The 19,324-nt window shown below is 49.6% G+C and overlaps 2 protein-coding genes across 2 annotated transcripts; one reads left to right on the top strand and one right to left on the bottom strand.

Annotated features, from left to right (window-relative positions):
• Window positions 1–461: 461 nt before the first annotated feature.
• RD3 (RD3 regulator of GUCY2D) lies at window positions 462–6,524 on the top strand (the record flags this gene model as incomplete). Its single annotated transcript, XM_084283286.1, has 2 exons — window positions 462–757; window positions 6,227–6,524. 2 exons carry the CDS (start codon window positions 462–464, stop codon window positions 6,522–6,524), a joined length of 594 nt encoding a protein of 197 aa, XP_084139412.1.
• A 7,717-nt stretch (window positions 6,525–14,241) lies between these two features.
• On the bottom strand, window positions 14,242–19,097 carry LOC311207647 (uncharacterized protein). The gene is made up of 7 exons (XM_084283789.1): window positions 19,047–19,097; window positions 18,668–18,739; window positions 18,294–18,431; window positions 17,451–17,503; window positions 16,707–16,790; window positions 16,397–16,489; window positions 14,242–14,898 (listed from the first exon to the last, which is right to left on the bottom strand). The coding sequence occupies exons 2-7, from the start codon at window positions 18,735–18,737 to the stop codon at window positions 14,848–14,850; spliced, it is 489 nt and encodes a 162-aa protein (XP_084139915.1). The 5' UTR covers window positions 18,738–18,739; window positions 19,047–19,097; the 3' UTR covers window positions 14,242–14,847.
• Window positions 19,098–19,324: the final 227 nt, after the last annotated feature.

Below are 19,324 nucleotides of genomic sequence, written 5' to 3' on the forward strand. Positions count from 1 at the left end.
TGAAGAACCAGATGCTGTTCTGCTCCTGTCCTGGCCCTGGTGCCTGCGCTGGGCTCCACTGTGTCGCAGCACAAGTACAATAGTTAATAACTTGGTTCCACGCATTGTCCTCTGGAAGTGGCTGCACAAAGGGGAGTTAATTCTCCTTCGGCTGATCGGCACGGCTCTGCTGTGCCCAAGGTGCGTGTGCCAGCAGGGCTTCTGCTTGCAGAAACCTCCCTCTGCCTGCAGAAACGCTTCTTACATGCCTGAAGCTCTTGTAGTTAGTTCAGCTAGCTAGCAGAGATGTCTCGAGGTGCTCAGCACCACTGAGTTCTTCTAACCCAGCAGCGCTTCCAGGTGAACAACGGGCTCGAGGGGTGTGTGGGGCAGAAAGTTCTCAGCTGTGCTGGTGATGGCACTGTTTTTTTTCTCTCCCTGCCTGCCCCCAGTTTGTTCCCAGTGAAGGCACGCAGGGCGCCATGTCGCTGGCCTCCTGGTTCAGGTGGAACGAGCCCCCCAGCCGCATTTCCCAGAGGAACCCCGCCGAGATGGTGGTCGAGACGCTGATGATGGAGCTGAGCTGGCAGCTGAAGCAGGCGGAGAAGCAGCAGCGGGAGCGGGAGAATGAGTATCGCAAGATCAAGACTGGGGTGGACTACGGCTGGCTGGTCAGCTATCCAAAGCAGAGCTACGACATCAGCCCGGGAGAGAGGCTGCAGCTGGAGGATATGTGCACCAAAATACACCCCTCCTACTGTGGGCCTGTCATTCTCAGGTACAGTGACAGATCTGATGATACTGACTTTTCCCTTCCCCTCTTTGTGGCACGGGAGGGGGGAGCAGGAGGTTTTAGGACCGATGGAGCGAAGCCCCGGAGGGAGGCACCTTTCCTCTTTTCGGGGCAGCTGTTCTATGTTTGGGGGCGCTCTGGCCAAGTTCTCCCCAGTTAAAGGCTTCTGGAAACAGCACTTGCCTTGGGTTTGTATAGCTCGGAGCTACGCCGTAAACAAGCCACTAAAACCCTGTGGGGTTCCAAGTAATTTTCAGCATCCCCAGGGCCACCGAGCAAGGCCTGTCTGGCAAACAGGAATTTCCATGAGAGCAGGCTGCAGGCACGGGAGCTGGGAGGCCCCGAGGATCCTAACTGCCTGCAGAAGAGAGCGGTAAGCTGAGCCATGTACAACTTGCTGCTTTTTTTATTTTTTTAACTGGGACAGGTCATGCAAGATGCTGAGTGCTTGTAATTTTTCGATGAATGTCAGTGTGGCTTGTAGTGGTTGTTCCCTCTTGTTCAGGATTCACAATATGGCTAAGAGCAGATAAACACAACAACACTGAGGGGCCGTGTGTACATAACTGAAAAATCACAAAGCCATCCTGTTAAAAGGCCTCTTAGAAGATGCTCTGGTAGGCGATCACAAACTGCGTGCCTCTATCATTCAGGAGGTGGCATCGTTTGTTCCATACCGTGCTGTTTGTGTGGTCAGTAGAGCCCTGTGGAGAGAGGAGGCTCGAGTGCCTTTGTTGCTTCAGTGCAGTGGTTGCAAAGGGAATGCCACGGCCACACAAACGGCAGAGCTGGCCTGGGGCAGGGGGCTGTTTGATCTGGGTGCAGTGCAGGAGCTTCTGCAGAAAGAAAAGAAAACAAGGCAAGCAGATCCAGCAGTGCGGGCGATCACAGGACCTCGTGACTAGCCGCTGACTCGCTGTGCCTTGCAGCTTGGAGGCTTTAAGAGCCTGACGTGGTCCTTCTGGCCGTAACTGCCCTATGTGGCTGCTGCTTTCTGTAGTTTGTGGGTTGTTTTCTCCTGGTTTGTTTTTGACCATGTAAACTTTTAGCGTCTGTGGCAGAGTTCCACATCTGAGCTGTGACTTTGCTGTGGAAAACTGTTTTGCTTGTCCTAAACTAACAGGCACTGGTTCTATCCGCTAACCCCTTTTCCTGTGTTGGAGAAGTGAACGGTTGATCCCTCTTCTTCCCTGCCTCCTGTCTGAGTGGTCGGTGGTTCAGGAAATGAAAAAGAACGGGGCTTAATGTGCTAGGAGCTGAAAAGGTGCAAGCGAAAAGAAGGAATGAGCAAGCTAGCTAGAAGACAGCCAAAACTAGATCAGTTCTCTTCTCAGAAAGTGAGATAACATGGAAATTTTAATAACTTGCCCCAAACATACAGGATGGGTATGATAGTTAGGAGCTTGACTGAAATCCTCAAACTTCCAATGATGTATTTTAATCACAAGGTCACCACGCTTCTGATGTTTCTTCCTGAAATACCCTGTGACTTTGCAAAATGTAGCATTTTAGAAAAATCTTCCACCAAAAAAAAAAAAAAATCTACAAGCCTGGATTTGGAAATTGGGATGCAGAGTTTGTTCTCCGTGTGTTGTTCATGGTCTCCTTTGTGAGATTCTGAGCTAATAGTCAAAGCTAGAACAAAACAGTTTTGTATGAGTTGTCGGAGATGCCACTGCATTCTCCAAAGGAGTAAACAATTTTCCAGATTGTACTTTTGTGTGGCTACAGTCACATCTACGGAGAGCAGAGATCCTATGGGTGTGGAAAAGACTGGAGACTTCTTAAGTGGAGTGTTTTTTCCAGGTCCAGTCAGCCTGTCCTGTAAGAGCTGTATTTTGAGTCAGTACAACTTTTATTTGAGCCTCTTCAAATTCTGCATTTGAAGGATTCAAATACCCTTGAAATACCATCACTTCTGCCATCAAATACCTGGAAACTCTGATTCACCTCACTGCAAATGAAGCTGTTGGGTTCAGGAGTAACTTAGCTTTAGGTGACTGGCTTGGAGATTGCTGATAATTTAAAATGAAATGCTGGGGTTGTTTGAAGGGAGTGGCAGTGAGTTTGGTCAGGCTCTTTCTTGAGGATGATCAAGGGACTGGAGCACCTCTCCTCTGAAGGCAGGCTGAGGGACTTGGGGTTGCTCAGCCTGGAGAAGAGAAGGCTCTGGGGAGACCTTAGGAACACGCTTACCTGTAGGCATGAAGTCCAATGACTGGTACTGGATTTAACAGGTCTTTAAAGTTCATGCTCTACTTAGGAAACCTTTGAACTGGGGACCCACAAAATAAGGTAGGCAAGTGACAGCACGTAAAAATAACAAAAATAAGCATAGTGGCAATACGAGCCAAGCGTAGCCACTCTTAAAATCTAACGGCTGTATGAGGAAACTGAAGGGTCACAACTTAAACAGATTTGTTTGAGCTGTGACCGAAGCACAGCTGGACCAGAGAACCTCCCTGTGTGTGCATGTGCACGCTCCTCGGGTGTCGGTGCTGGCTCAAGGCGGCTTTTGTTGATCGTCACGTCTAACATGTTGATGTTACACTCACACAACGTGTTACAGGTTAGCTCCCAGGAGCATCACAACTTGTTTCACAGACAGACAGGCCTTCTGCTCTGATGAGTAAGGAGCCCTGCTGATGGATTTTCAGATACGGTTGTGCAGTTGCTGGGTTCAGAACTACTCCACGCAGAAGCCAAGGGCGTTCCCCTGTGCTAGAGGGCAGGCAGCCCTTGTGCAATGCTGGGGGCTTGACCCCCCAGCAGCTGTGCGTGGCGTGCTTTTCCCAGCAGTGGTGTGCAGGGCACGGGCCCCACTCCTCGATGGCAGTGCTTTCACGCGCTGCGTGCTCTGGGAAAGCGCCCATCCGTGCTGCTGGGAAGTGTCTCTGGTGTGCAAAACCTTCTGAACTTTGTACGTGGACTGTCCCTGACCCAGGCATGCTGGTCAGCGGGCACTAGCAGAGGGACAGAGTTCATCCCTCTGCACGGGGAGGAAGGGGCCCCTTGCCCTTCTCTGTCATGGTGACAGTGCCTTTTCTGAGGGTGACTGGCAGACGGGCTTTGGGGTGGCTTTGTTTGGTTTTTAGACTTGCTCAAATCCGTATTAAGCAGCTCGTGTGTCAGTCCTGGAGGGCCGAGAGGGAAATGTTAGCTGCAGAGCAGAGTTCACAGCGCAGTTCTCGCTGCCACAGCTAAGCAGAGCGCAAACAGGCAGATGGCTGAGAAGGTGGGAAGTTGCACTGACTTCAGAGAACTGCTTCAGCTACATCCACCGGTTAGCAGCACCACGGCGTGACAGAGCTCTGTGCTCAGGGGGTGCGTTTTCTGCAGTACCACCCCTTTTTGTTCTTGTTCCCACAGTTAGGTGCTGCTCCTTGCCGGCACATGCTGCTGTCCGCTCTGGGGCCGCAAGCCAGCAGTGTGACAGCCTCCACCACCAGAGGCTCTGCGGAGGCCTTCTGCGTGCAAAACGAAGAGGATGTACTGGTAGATGGATGTAATGTGACAGCATCGTTCTTTAAAATACACACGGAGGTAAAATAATGGGATGACTCATTCAGTTCACCTCTGCAATGAAAGCCCTCTGAGGATGCTTTCCCCAGTATAACAATGATGGTGCGGACGTGAGTTTTGATGGACTCATCTGTCTAAGTGCCTGAGTAGGATAAAGGGAAAGTGTATTTGTTGTGAGAACTGCATTTGTGGCTCTGTGACAACGCCACTGAAGTGCCTCCTCAGGAGGCAGAAAGGGGGCCTGCAACGTACAGCAAGTCTCTGCCAGCACTGGTGTGGGTAACCCTCAGGATGGGGAGTGATGAGGGCTAGGGCGAGGCAGATCAGGAACATACCCTGAGCAACTGCGATGGCCAGGGAACGTGGTGGTGACTTTGGCAGGCAATCCTCAGGTCCTGGAAGGGGCTGGTACGTCTGCTGATGCTGCTCCCTCAGCACTGTGCAGTGCTGGTCTCTCCACGGCTGTGCACGCTGCTGCCAGTACTTGCTGTGAGAGAACCAGCACAGAAATGCCTGGGCTATAGCACGGTGCTGGGAGAGGTGTCCAACACCAGCCCTCCACAGTGAGGGTCAAAAGGTGTAAACACACAGCGAATCTTTCTGTTACACCTTTGGCTTTCCTTCTGTCCTTGTTACCTTGGGTGTCCCTCGGTATCATTACCCAGTGCAAGTCCCTAGTGCGCTGAACTCCCTGGTGTATCCCCTAGGGCTGATTGGAAATAAAACCAGAGGTGGGATCTTACTGTCTTACTAGGCTTATTTAAATACAATCCCACTGTTTTCCATCATCATTCAGTTCTGTTAGAGAAAAATACCAGCACGCTTACAGACCTTGCACGCTTCAGCTTCCATTAGGTTTAAATACCTGCCTTTTGGTGAAGTTCTAGCTTAGCTCTGGTTTCAGATAGAATTGTTAAGAAGTGAATGCCGAGCAGAAGAGCAGCCTCGTTACCCTCTGTCATTAGCGTACGCTCTGAGAGAAGAGCAGGATATCTGCACAGCCAGTGCGGGAGCCTCGGGAGCTGGGGGCCAGGCGTCCAGAAGGGAACGCTCACTTCTCGGCCCAGCCACGGGCTCACTCAGTGACTCCAAGCCCTGCTCTGCGTCTCACCTTCCTCGCCTACAAAAGAAACACTGGGAATTGTTCACTTCCCTCATATTGAGCTTAATGAATGTCCAAAATATGCATATATCTTCTGAGCTCTTTGCTGAGGAGGCACTGGAGTAATGGAGAGCTGTCTAATGAGATCCCGCACTGTGCTGCCAACCCGTGTGTTATCAGCAGAGCCACTGCTATCTTACAGACATCCCCAGGAAGACAAAATGCCATTTCGCCGAAATTTAAATATTGAGAAACAATCAAATGTATAACCAAGAAGTTTTATGGGGTAAGAGTCTGGCTAGTGGCCGCTGGGTAATGCTATGGGGAAAGAGAATATGAAACATGGGAAGTCCGCTGGGACCTTCCCTGGTTTCTCCTCAGCTTCTGGTAAGCAGCAGTTCAGGCAGTATTGGAGCATGAATTTGCGTTTGGACAATTGTGTTTAATCAGCACCGAGGGGGATGTTTTCCACAAACTCATCTAGTCATTTTGTTCCTTACGCTGCTGATAGCACCGAGCTCTGATTTAAGAGGGGCTGTGTGAAAGGAGCACTTTCCGTTTCAAATGTGGCACCTTCCAGCTTTGTTTGGTGCTCCTTATTGCTTCTTGTGCCCGTGAGACAGAGTGATTCACTGCTTCCTTATATTCTTTGGCTTTCTTGTGATTTGGGAGACCTTGAGCGTATCTCCATGGCTCCTCCCTGGTGTTGTGCTTGATCCAAGGAGCCCCGTTTGGCGAGAGCACGCAAGTGCCAAGCCTAGCGCTGCGACTTGGCAGCAAGCCCCGATTTGCTGTTTTTAATCAAAGCTGTGCCCTGACTGTGCTCGCAGGTTCCGGCAGCTCATTGCTGAATACGAGCCAGAAGTGCAGGAAGTGTCCCGGCTCTTCCGCTCCGTCCTGCAGGAAGTGGCGGAGAAGATCAAAGAGGAGGAAGAGGCCAAGAAGCTGGCCAGGCAGTGGAACACAAAGAACAAAACCAGCCTCTCCCTAACAACATTTAAATCCCGGTCCAGGATTTCTCCGTTCATCAGCGACATCAAGACCATCTCTGAAGATGTGGAACGGGGCACCCAGCCCACCAGGAGGGTTTGGAGCATGCCCGAATTTCGGAACGCCAAGGATTACTGACTCTGTACTGAACAAGGTTTTTAGACAGCGATCTTTCAAACTCCCGGTTAACCCTTTTTTAGCTCCACCATTTTTCTCTGTTCCAGCTCTCCCTTCCCGTCTGTCTCTCCCAGAAGCTGTGACCATAGCAACTGCTGCTGACGCCTGCGGTGTGACAATTTCTGACTAAACATGCTGGCCTTTCCTTTAGTAGCACTCGGTAACCTCACAGGCAAGGCTCACTTACTGTCTCCTTTTTATTTCTGCTTCCTTGTGGAAAATGAGTTAGTTCTGTGCTGTCTCTGCTCCTTCTCCTCCCCAGCCTGGATGTGGTTCCCTACTGGAGCTGTTGCCCCGAGCTGGTGAGCGCTGTGGGCTAGAGCTGTCTTGCTAAAGGCAGGGAGGCCGCTTGCACGAGTAAGGCTTGCAAGATTTTGGGTTTGGGAGAGTAGAACTGAACCCCCTTTTCCAGCTAAGAACTCTTCTCAGTGCTGCAGCAGACTTCACAGGTAAAGCCCAGCACTGCTCCTGATCAGCTTTTTGCTGGCAATTAGCAACGCAGCCCGAGCAGAAACAGAGCCAGGCTTTTTGAGAAGGGAGAGCAGCTTTATCCACAGCACCTGGTCTGTGCGTGCTCAGGTTTCTCGGCTGTTTGCTCCCTTGTGCAGGCAGAACCCCTGAACCTTGCCCCTGCAGAGCGGACAGAAGCAGAGCACGCGGGGAACCTCGGTGCTGCATCACAAGCTGTCCTTGCCCCTTGGTGTGCCCTGCCCTGCACCCCAGTAACGAGCCACGGGGCTGAGATTAATGGTTATGGCTAAATCTGAAAGTACTGATATCACCTAGGGGTGAAGGGAATCAGCACTCATCCAGGGCCCTCCTAGCACAGCTCAGATCATTTCAATACGCTGCTGCTGTGAGTGACTGAAGGGCTGTTCCCTCAGTCTTCTCCTGTGCACTCAGCTGAGAGCTCTCCTGTGTCACAGAGTGAGGTGGTACCGTGACAGAAGCAGCTTTAATGCAAACCCAGTAGCCTGTCGGCCAGCACAGTTCTTCTGAGGCCTTGTGTAAACAAGAAAATGCCACTGAGGAGAGAGCTTCTGGGGTCCTAGTTCAGCATCTGCAGGGAAAACTCACCAGGAAAGGAAAGAGTGTCACAGAGTGACCATCGTGGGTCCTGTAGAGAAGCCAAGGACTAGGAGGATGCTTTGTGGTGGCCAACAGGAGATGGGGAAGGAAGGAAGAGAGGAATCTCCCTGCGTGACTGGCTTCTGGGGAATCATCCCAGTGGGATCCAGCCTCCTGGAGGGCCCTCTAGCTTTGTTGTTCTTTTGCCTGCTTCCAGCTCCTTTCCCCGGGGATCTTTGCGTCAGCACGTGGCTACTACAGCCAAGATAAAATCCTTTGAAGCCATGCCAACTCTGGGAAGAATTCCAGCACATGAAATTTATCCTAGAGTAGAAATGTGCAGTTTCTTTCAGAGATGGGGGAGGGCAGCATAAAACAAATCAAGATGAGACCCTTCACAGCTCTCTGAAAGTCTGTGGGATTCTGACTCCTTCTCTTGGCTACCCAAGACTGAGCACAAGGTTTCCTACTAGCACCAGGCTGTAGCTTCCAGCCCCTTGGTGAACGCTGCCACCAGCACCCCTCCTAGGGCCAGAGCAGAGGCTTATTTCTAATCAAAAACTCAGGGCTTCCAAATAGAGTTTCGGATGGGCTATTCCACCTCCAGGTCACTGAGGGAGATTTAAAGCCTTGTGACAATCAGCTTGGTGGTGTTCAGCTCTCCGTCCCTGTGAAGTCCTGGGACTGTGTATGTGAAGTCAAACAAAGGCTCGATACGCTTGGCGCAGCCTTAGCTGCCTAAAAGCTGTGTGATTTCTGCCAAGGGATCACCACGATTTGCAGAAAAAAAAATGTTTTGAAAAAAAGTTAGGTCTTGAAAATACATTTGCAAGCCGCGGATGGTACTAAAGGCTGAGATAAGGTCATGAATTTCATGCTATAGCTCTGCAGTCGATTTTTTTTTTTTTTTAACTCGCCTATTTTGACACCTTCAGTACTGAGTGCATTGATGGACTGCTGGGAGAGAAAGGCCATTCTGATCCATCACCTCACCCTGTTACCGTACAGCATCTGTGATGTGTGCACTCTTTCCTAGGGAGGATCAGGAGTACCTAACTTCCCTACACCCAGGAAAGCCCCTGAAGGCTGTTCACACACAGCACAGCAGCCTGTGATGGCGCTGCGTCCCTCATTACCAACCTCAGCCAGCAGATAGCAGCTTTACAGTCAGCACAGGGAGACAACTCTGACCTTTGGTCCAAGCCACGCACGCATGGAGGCCAGGCTGGCAGTGCCTGTGAGAGCTGCCATGCCCCCACTCACCTCTTATCTCTATTTCCACAATAAAATGTCACCCAAGCTTTCAGACAGTTTCACTTTCTCCTTGTACCTCTTCTGCAAGCTGCACTGGGCGCACAGGATAAAGGGATGTTCAGGCACCAAGCCCTGAGGTCTATAATCTCACTACAGGCCCCTGAGTACCCCAGGGGTGTCAAACAAACGCTGTGCTCACCCACAGCCAGCTGGTACTGAAGCAGAGCTGGGGAGGGGGCTCGGACGCACTGCTGCACTGTGCTTGTAACGCTTGTTTGTCTTAGCAATGCTGTAGACTGACCTATAAACGATCCTTTGGTCACAGCAACAAATAACTGCCCATTTTGCCTTGTCCTAATTCCCTGTTTTACATGGCTAGACGAGAATTTTACTTTAAGTCAGGAGCATGCAACTCCTGGTTGTCTCCCCTGCAGCACGGTGGTGCACAGCCCAGAGCGGGCACCCTGCAGCGCTTTTGGAAGCTCCCCCAGTCAGGCTGCAGCTGCCTGCCCACCCAGCTGGGCTAACGCCTGGCTGAAACAACCCCCCTGCAGCTTGCAGTGTGAGCGCCGTGTCCTTACCAGCACCTGCACTACGCTGCCTGCTGCTGTAGGCGTGCTCCTGCCCGGCTCTGAGGGGCTGCGCTGTGCTGTGCCTCTCCTGGCAGCCCAGGGTCTTCACTCCTACAAAGAGCAGAAAGCAAAATAGCAGCACAGCACCATCAGCAACCCCCTGAGTGAACCAAGAATCTCTCCAAATCCTCAGTCTCAAAACTGTTTGAGATTTTGGTGTCAGCCCAGAGTATCCGACCTGAAGGGGCTGGCGTTCCTGTCACTGCTCCCCGCTGCAGCGGCAGCCCACGAGGAGGTGCAGGAGGAGAGCGGTCCCTCGGCGCTACCAGCACGCGGTCAGGCAGCTGGCTCGCCCTGGGGAACGGAGCGCACGTCGCAGGAAATACCTGTCTGCCAAGAGCGCCCTGTTTGTACCTTTCCCCGGGGAACCTTAGAGAATTAAAGCAAAGCTGTGAGATGTAAAACAAATTTTCGTGTTTGTTGTCTTTACTGGAAGAAGCAGCACCTGCCCACGCGCAGCCCGGCACCAGAGCAGTGCGAGTTCCCTGCTGCACGCTGCGTGTGTACCAAAGCAGGGAGGCGGGCCTGGGAAGGGCACCAAACCTACACAAAACCCCATCCTCTCTCTACAAGGTACAAACACAGCCACTTACTTTCTACTTTGCTGCCTCTACAAAGAGCTCCCAAGACTTGAGGTAATAAATTGCTAACACTAACCAACTGCAATGGCCTGAAGTTCTCTGATGCCACGTGGTTTGCAGATACAGCCTTGACTTGAAGCCTTCATCAGCGTGCTTCCAAGCACGTCCCACGTTAATTAGTATTTTCACAAAACGAGAAGATAAAAGCAACAAGAGGGATGTTTTGTCACCAGATCCCTCTGAGTCAAGTCACTCCTATCGGGCTTGTACCCGATCCCAGAGACCAACTCCGCAGCATCAGCAGGTGGCTCAGGGCTCCCCGCGCCGAGCACTGCACACGCACACAGCCGTGTGTTAAACAGGAGGAAGCATTTCCCCCACACAATGGCTGGCCCTTGCTTTGGCCCCAAATCCCTCCAGACGCAGGGGGCTGCAGGGTCAGCACGTTTTTGTGACAGAGGAGGGGCTGCCAAGCCTCGCTCGGTCGCACCCACCTGTGCCAGGCAGAGCCATGAGGTGAGGGCGCCTGTCTCCCCCAGCCCTGCCCTCCGCGTGGCCGGCTCACAAGGGGCCTCTTGTTCCCACTGCACCCGCGCGAGCCGTGCCAGTGTCCGGCTGGCACCGTGCCGGCCCCGAGCCCACGTCTCCCAGCCACCGGCTGCTCTCTGCGCTCGCAGACAGGGACACCGGTCGCTGGATGAGACCCTAAGGAACAGGGCAGGAAGGCGAGGAGAAGAGCTGCTCCTCCAACCTCGCTCACAGCAGCACTGGGTTGCCCAAAGCAACAGATTGCACCCGATTTACTCTGAAATTATGTTAAATACCCAGCTGGGGCAGCAAACCATGGCAGTGCCATACTCCTCTTTCTGTTGTTTTTTTTATTCTGGCACTGAAGCCTGATGCTATTTCATGGAGAAGAGCAGAGTGCAAGTGCTGAAGAACTCGGCCCTCCCGGCAGCTTGCTCCCGCTGCAGTCAGTACTCGGGAGCAGGACAGGCCGTGCTCTGTTCAAAGCACGGCAGAGAGGGGGAAATGTACAAAGACCGCACTAAATCCATCGGACAGCACTATAAACAACACATAATTAGCTCTTTGCAGGCCAATTAGAGGGTTTGAGAACACGAAAGTGAAAAGCCAGTGTCCAAAGGGGAAAACAGAGGCGGTTTGTGGCAGTCCGGCTGGGCGGCAATGCCACCTGCCGGCAGGCTCCGAGCAGAGCCTAACGGGGAAACGGGCAGCAGCTTCCCTGCGTGCCCCCGTTCCCGCAGAGCAGGGCACCCGACCGAAGGGCAGGGCAGAACAGAAGGCACGCAGAGTGCCCAAACGAGAGCCAAGCTCCCAGACTTACGAGCCGAGGAGGGATTTTGGAAGCCTGTTTCCAAATCAGCACAGCAAAGACCCGGAGGCCCACGTCTGCCAGCTACGTGAGGCAGAGCTCCATCCGGCGGTCAGGGCCCTGCCTGCACCTCGCCAGCTTCAGCCAGCCTTCGGGGTGACCGCGGGACGAGTTACCTCAGCCTCTCTGACCCTTGGTTTTCTCCTGCACACAGGGCTCGCCCCGTTTTTCCCACTGCTGAGGGAGATGTTTCAGGATGACCGGGAAACTCGAGCGTTCCTGCAGCAGGAATTTTTCATCCACGCACACGCCAACAGCGCAGCTTGCCCGAGTTGAACCATTCCCAGCACCAAAGAGGTGCAACTGCAGGCCCTACCCCGCGCTGCAGGATGCTGCACCCTGACTCAATGGAGGCAAGAGCTTTCAAGACAAACTGGCATTTATCAGCATTGTGCCATTTTCACCTCTCAATGCATTTGCACAGGCAAAGGAGTCAAGGTGAGGCAAATCACGAAGTCAACACGAGTAACAAGGGACTGCACTGCCCATGAGAACCAGCCGAAACACTTAATTACTTGCATCAAGCATCCTTTCATGTTTGTGTTTCTGCCTGTTTTCCCTAAGAAGAGAAAATGTATGAAACTGAGCTCTCCCCTCTCCTGGTAACTGTTGAGTCTAGTACCAGCTGAAAGCACCAAATCTCTTTAGGAATACCAGGGTCCTTTCCTGTTTCCTCCCCTTTGCTCACTACACCCAGGAGCTCCAAATGAGCCCCCCCCACGGGACAGACAAGAGCCACCCGGGCAGCACACCCCTGTGCCTGCAGCACACAACCAGGGGGCAGCACCAAAAGTTTAAAAGCAAGGGGCACAGGACCCAAGGCACCAAGTCTCATCAGTGGTGCTGCCTGTGTAAATGGGATAGAATACCTAAAAAGGACAGAGCCAAGGAGGAAGGGCACGGCAGCAGCACTTCAGAGAAGTGATCTCCCCCCACCCTGTCCCCAGCAGTGACTCAGTTTGTGGAATTTCTGGTAAAAATAAATAAATCAGTCAAGTTCTGCATGACTCCCAGAATGGAAAATGGTGCAGGGACACGGAGAGTGAGAAGACTGCCATGCACATGAAATGTAGGCTTCATATCTGAAAGACTCATATTATTACAAATTTTAGCTATAATCTCACCTTGTCCAGCCCGGAAAGCCTAAGTATCCCCCTCCTTACCACCCTGCTTCCCCTCCATGACTTTTGACAGCCGCAGCCTCCCTCCAGCCCCATCTCATTCCTCTCCCACTGGTCCAGCCCTCCCCACGACAAGCACTGCTCTGAGGCCCGCTGGCAGGGCTGTCTGCCTGCCATTTGCACATTAGGTCAGCATCCCACGCCGCTGCACGGCTCCCTCACGCAGATCTCTAGATCTGTACCTCACCAGATTCTTCCGCAGCTGTTTCCTTGCTGCCGTAACCTTCACAGCTGGCTCAGCTGCCACAGCGGGAATCTCAAGCACTACTAAGAAGTTACACGAAAAGCAGATTATTTCAAGTAAGTCCCAGGCCTCCAGTCAGTGCAGTTCTTTACCAAGTGAGATCTCAGCATTTCCTCTTTCTGACTATCTTCCAAATCTCTACATTCTTTTCTCCTAAATTCTCAGAAAATGGAACTGTCTTTACATATAATATAACGTATGGAATGACAAGGATATTAGAGTATTTTTTGGAATTAACCTCATTAGGAGAGGTCAGAAGATAAGAGCTGCTTATCTTGGTATGATGCTTTGGCATCCCTAGAAAATAGCAGAAGTAGCATGAATCAAAGCACAGTCCCCATGAAGCTAAGGTGGAGTTGGATTCTTTTGTTTTTCCCTACAGACATTTCCGAACATTGCTTCCAAAAATGCTTCCATCACTACGTTGAAAGTCAAGGAAACTCCAGTTCTTACCTATGCGTTTTCATGTTTTATTTTCAGAAGGATGAAAGGACTCACTCTGCTGAATCGGCTTTAGTCTCTACAGAGTTACCTCTCTGAAACAACTGCTAAATGTTCCACAACAAAAAAATTGATGGGAAAGACAAGAGTCCAGCATCTCCAGAAGGTTTCACTACTCAAATTAAAAAGTTAAAACTTGAGCAATGGCACAAATCTTCAGATTTCCTCAGAACACCACGCTAGACACAGGCTCAGTGAGTTTTCTCCTTGCTTCCTCTGTAACGAACTCCCCTCACTCTGCCCACCGCACGCCTGGTACTCGTGTCAACCCCCCCCGCCCCGACTCCTTTTTCTAAGCACACCCAAACCGCAGCTCCTGAGGAGTGCGGGCTACACAGGCGATTCCCGTGGAGTTCCCACAGCCGGGTTACGTGCACAAGGCCTCCTGCCAGGGCTTGGGAGGGAAGAGAGCACTGAAACTATCGAGACTAACACAAAAGTGCACCCAAATTGTGGATTGTGCTCCTGCTGCACACCCAGACCTGGCTCACTCTCACCACGAGCAGCAGCACACCTGGACGGTCACCGTCACTGCCTGCCTCGGCACTGTTCCTGCAGCTCTTTCTCTGTCCCTTCAATAAAGGCACGTGGGGTGTGCCTGGCAGCTCTTCACACAGAGGAAGATTTGATACTGGATCAGAAAGGCAGGCGAGATCTCCAGGCTGTTTAGCTCTAGGAACTGCAACTCCAGACATGGGGGTAAACTACCTACTGAGAGCTTGTGCTGCTTTTGAACAGCTGATCTGGATAAACAGAACCAAAAACCTTTCCTGCTTCGATTTTGGGGTAAAAATTATTCAGCTACCATTACTGCTCCAGAATATTTTACTGTTGACTCTTTCTAGTGACAAAGAGTAATAAAACTGTCCATATCTCACACTGAAAGAATATATTAATGAATGAACTGTCAAAAAATCATTTATGTAAAAGGATGTTCTATTTACAAAGATCAACCTGCTCTTCAGGACAAGTAAAACCACTACTGGAAAAAATATGCATATAGAAATGTTTGATCTTTCAAATAGACATTTACAAATACTCTGCTTTGTTTAAGCAACTAGAAACATTAAGACATTTGAAATTAAAAGTGTGTTCTGCATGCAGTTATGATAGAAATTACATTATTGGACCTCAGCGTGCCACTTTGCATCATCATCAGTGACACGCTCTTAGGCTCTTCTAAACCACCACAGCCTGGCTATTACCTTAGGATCTCAAAAGGAGGACACGGCTCTTCATTAAGAGGTTACCAGTCACTCTTCGTGTTGCTGTTAAAAAAGGACATCCTGATTGTCTGCACAGCAGGAGAGTCTGTCTGGTCTTGTCGAGCTCGGCGTCCTTTTCCCTGAGTTTCCCGCTAGTGTTTTGCTAGGCATGACGATCGCTGGCTTGGTGTATGTACAAGTCCTCGGGCCGCACTCTTCCCCTTACAAGGCAGAGTTCAGAAATTCAAGCAGCTCTGCGCGGTTCCGATCTCTCTGCAGGGCAGAAAAGCAGAGGCAGCAGATCAACAGCCCTGTACTCAGCAGGCCAAGGTTGCACAACCTTGTTTTCTGCAGGGCCTTCACACGCTGGCATCCTGCACAGCAAACACCACCACATCCAAACACCAGGGTTTTACCATCTCCCAGATCGCTGTGAGCGCCTGGAGGAAGTGCAAGGCAATGGGTAACTCAGGAGAGAGACTTTAGGAGCCAAGCTGTCACCGCTGCTATCTCATGATGTATTTTCTAGAGTGGCTCCCTGTGGAGGCTCCACTGGGTTGCCATCACATAGCTCACAGCCCGCTCAGGAGGGAACTCGCAAGCAGAACAGATGCAATTTCTGCTGCCTGAAGCAACTTTCGCTGCACACACAGCAAGCCTCGTGTTCTGGGAAGTATCGTTTTCTCTGTGCTTAAGCAGCAGCTTGTAGCACAACAGAAAAGGAACCAGGAACTTCGGTTCTTGCTTTACGTGAGAGACAGCCTAAACTGAACACTTAGTTTCCAGTGTTTTTAAAATCACAGTTTATGAAACATTCATTGATTCTTAAAATATTGTGAATAATGGGTATTGTTCAATTCTGCATGTTCATAACTAGGGCCACTAAACAAAAAAAGATCAGTGCCAAATATTTGACAGCAAACATCGAAGCAAGCAGGTTACTGGGAGAAGGCTAGTAAGCATTCAGCATAATTTAAGGTAAACCTTACTGCCACAAAAAGCAGATAATGTACTTTTGATCAAATCCACCTTGGAACGCTCAGGCCTGTTTTGGTAACGATAGAACAAACAGTTATGGCTAAGTCGGTACCCACCGAACAGAACACCTCAGCAAAGTATCACTTTTTTTAGATTTTTAACTAAGTCAACATATTGACTCGTATAGAAGCCCTCTGCAGATCACTCTAAGGTATGGACATTACTGCAAAGAGTGGCAATGTTTAAATGCTGAGTTTAAACACCCATAGCAATAGCAGCAAATGCAACCAATTCCTGGTATCTAGTGCCTTGGGTATCTCAGTAGAGACCGCTCTGAGAGAATGCACGAGCACTTGGTTCGGATACTACCATCTTTTTTTCTTCCTCTGTAGATAAGGGCTATTCTCACACTCATTAAAAAGAACAGAGTAAAGCAGGAATTGCCATGTTTGATCACAGGAGACTGGAAAAAGCAGAGTATGATCAAAAACAGCAGAAGCTACATCAACAGGGAAAGGTGCAAATAAGCTAAATCTTACGGACTAAAATTCTGAGAACCTGAGTGAGCATCCTTGGGTTTATCTACTCATGCCTGAGTAGTCCAAGACCACACATTTAACAAAACTTGCCAAAAGATGCATTTACCTTTCTCAGGTGGCATCACAGCCACATTAAATGCTATACCCAATTTATAACCTGTAAAACCTACTCCTCTACTAAAGAGTACTGTTAGAAAAATATGAAAAGAGATAATATTTTCCGTTAGGGATACGCAGACTGTTTTAAGTATTACCTCTTTATCCTTCTTAGTTTTCTTTATTTTCATCTTAATTTTCTTTCCAGTTATCATGCTGTAGTTTTCATTCTTCTTTTTGTTTTTGAAGAACTAAAATGAGATCACACACGAGGAAAAAAAGCTTTCTCTTGTCATGTTACAAATCTTAAAGAAAATTAGACAAAAATCTTTTATACTTCCTAAATGTCTAAAAAACAGGGATGCATTTCTATTTGTTTATGACAAAATCGGTGCTGTTAAAAACATTTTTCTGACATGACATTGTTTAAATGAGAGACACAATGGGAATTTTGACAAACAAGCATACCTTAGAAAGCTGGACAGGTCCTGTCTTCTCTCTCTTTTTCTTCTTTTCTTTCTTTTTTTTCATTTTATTCTCTTTTTTCCTTTTCTGTAAGTATAAGACACATACCATAGTGCTTACAGATTCGCTAGTGCAGAAAAAGGAAACCCACAGAGCCTTTTCATGCCCTGGATAGTCTAAACAGCCCCTACTGCTTACCCTCATCACTGCTGAATAGGTCCTATGTGAAGTACACAGAACGTAATGCAGAGAAGTTGGCAACCCTTTGAAACAGAAACAGTACGATCCCTGATTCTCTCTCTCTTTTTTTTTTTTTTTTTTTTTTTAATATACACCATCCAATAAATAAAATCACTGAGAAGGTCAGATAAAAATGAGAAAAATTACAACACCCAGAAACTGTTATTCTCTGATTATAAACAGTTACTTCTGACAGGAATTCTATGAAGTTATCAAGATCCCCACTTCTACTCTTCAGAGACTACTCTAAATTCTAGGACCAGCAATGATTGTTAAAAGGCACCATAAATTATTTCTTCTTTGGTAAACTGTCAAGTGTACATCAGCTTAATCAGTTCACCTGCTGTTAACACTAAAAGTGTGCTTGAAATTTACACAGCCACAGAAAAAAACAGTAAGCATTACACGATATTTAGAGTTACCAAAACACAAAGAACTAATTTCTGTTTGTTACCTACTCATTACTACTTGTTTGTTAATTACTCCTTACTGTTAGCAAAATTTTACCTTTTTATTGTGCTTTTCTTTTTTCCTTTTCTTCGATTTAGACTTAGGAGAATCTGAAAAAAAAATATCTAGGGTTAGTATTCCGTAAAAGGCATTTGGTTTTACAGATAAATGTAGATGTAGATACATAAAACATAAGAAGAAAATGCTTCAATTCAGCTGAATATATCAATACTGGTTGAAATTAATCCTGAGAAAAGCAACATATCAACTTACTGCCACTTACTGGTCTAACATGGAAACTGAAAATCACCTGAAAGCATTATCACAGTACAAGGTAAACGAAAAACTTTTCCTACTTGCTCAGCTCCTGTTTCAAGTGTTTCTGTAAAGCTGAAACTCACGCATACTATAAGCTGATCACAAATGCAAAGATTACACTACGACTGGGATGTAAGGAAGTTGATTTTGAGGCACCAGCTCTGACTATGGGACTGTAAACCTAGAAAGACAGTGAAACAACCCACTAGTCTTCCAACAAAACCTCACGTCCGTGCTCAGGAAGATCATGGAACAGATCCTCCAGGAGGTTATATGAAGGAAGGCATATGAAAAGTAAGTAATTTGAGACACCCAGCAGGACTTCTCCAGGGCCAAATCAGATTGGCCTGACCAAGCTGGTGGCCTTCAATGATGGAGCGACTGCAGCAGTGTATAAGGGATGCTGGCCTAATGTCATCTACCTGCTGAACATAGACCTAACCAATTTTATCACTTTACCCATATCTTTTCCAGCCTCGTTGTCACTTTGTGATGGTTTAGCCATATTTAAAATAAGCTTTAAATGTTTCCAGGGGTGCTGTCAAAACTGGTAAACATCAGGTGTACACAGTGGTAGCTTACCTCTGCTACTTGAAGAAGACGACCTTGACGATGAGCGTGATGAGGAGGAAGAAGAAGAGGATGCAGTACTAGAAGATGATGTGGATGAAACAGATGATGATCTGCTTCTACTACGTTTTCGCTTCCTTTTTTCTTTACCTTAGGAAGACAGGAGGCAACAGTGATGTGCCTGCTAGTAAGCATGGTCTACAAAGATGACTCTTACAGAAATTTAACACAGTAAACAGATATTTTGATGAGGTTTTCCCCCCCTTCCAGTGTGCCACAGGGTATTGACACTAGCTGGTGATTATGGTACATGTTACAGCCAAACACGGTAGCAGACACAAAGGATAACACTTAACACAAACACCAGAGCTGGTAACAGCACCTACCTCGGCCTTTCAGCTCTTCCTGTGAGGTGGCACAGAGCGTCCTGCTTTTCTCATCCTTCTGGTTATCCATATCTAGCACGAGACAAAAGCACGTTCAGTAACATCACCTCCAAAAGCCTTTGCGGATAAAGGGCATGCCTCACACCCCCCGTGAGGCAAAAATTAAGGCAAGCATCCTCCTACAGCAGGCACCGGCCGCCCGAGCCCTGCTTCGACCGACATGAGGCGATTTTTAATCATTTTTTCACGCCAGAGCAGCCACCGCGAAGGCGGCCGGCGCCTGACGGGGCCGCGGACGAGGCTGAGGCGCGCGGGCGCCGCCATTTCGTGGTGCCCGCCCGCCGCCGCCTCACGGAGCCCGCCCCGGCCCCGCACTTACCGGGGGCGGCCGCAGCGCTGCCCCGGGCCCCTCAGCACCTCGGCTGCCGACCCGGAAGGGTTACAGCGGCGACCCGGAGGCAGGAGGCGGTGGCTCCCGGCCCTGCCCGGCCCTCCCCGGCCCGGCACCGCCTCCCGGCCCGGCGCCGAGCCCCGCCATGCCCGGCCCGGCCCCGCCGCCGGGCTGCACGCACCGCACCCGGCTCGGAAAAGCCCTAGGGCGTACAAAAAGACACTCAAATAGTTACAAACGGTCAATAAATACATTAAAACATACCG

This window comes from Netta rufina, assembly GCF_964035555.1.
Source record: "Netta rufina genome assembly, chromosome: 3".
In the NCBI taxonomy this organism is placed as follows: Eukaryota; Metazoa; Chordata; class Aves; order Anseriformes; family Anatidae; genus Netta; species Netta rufina.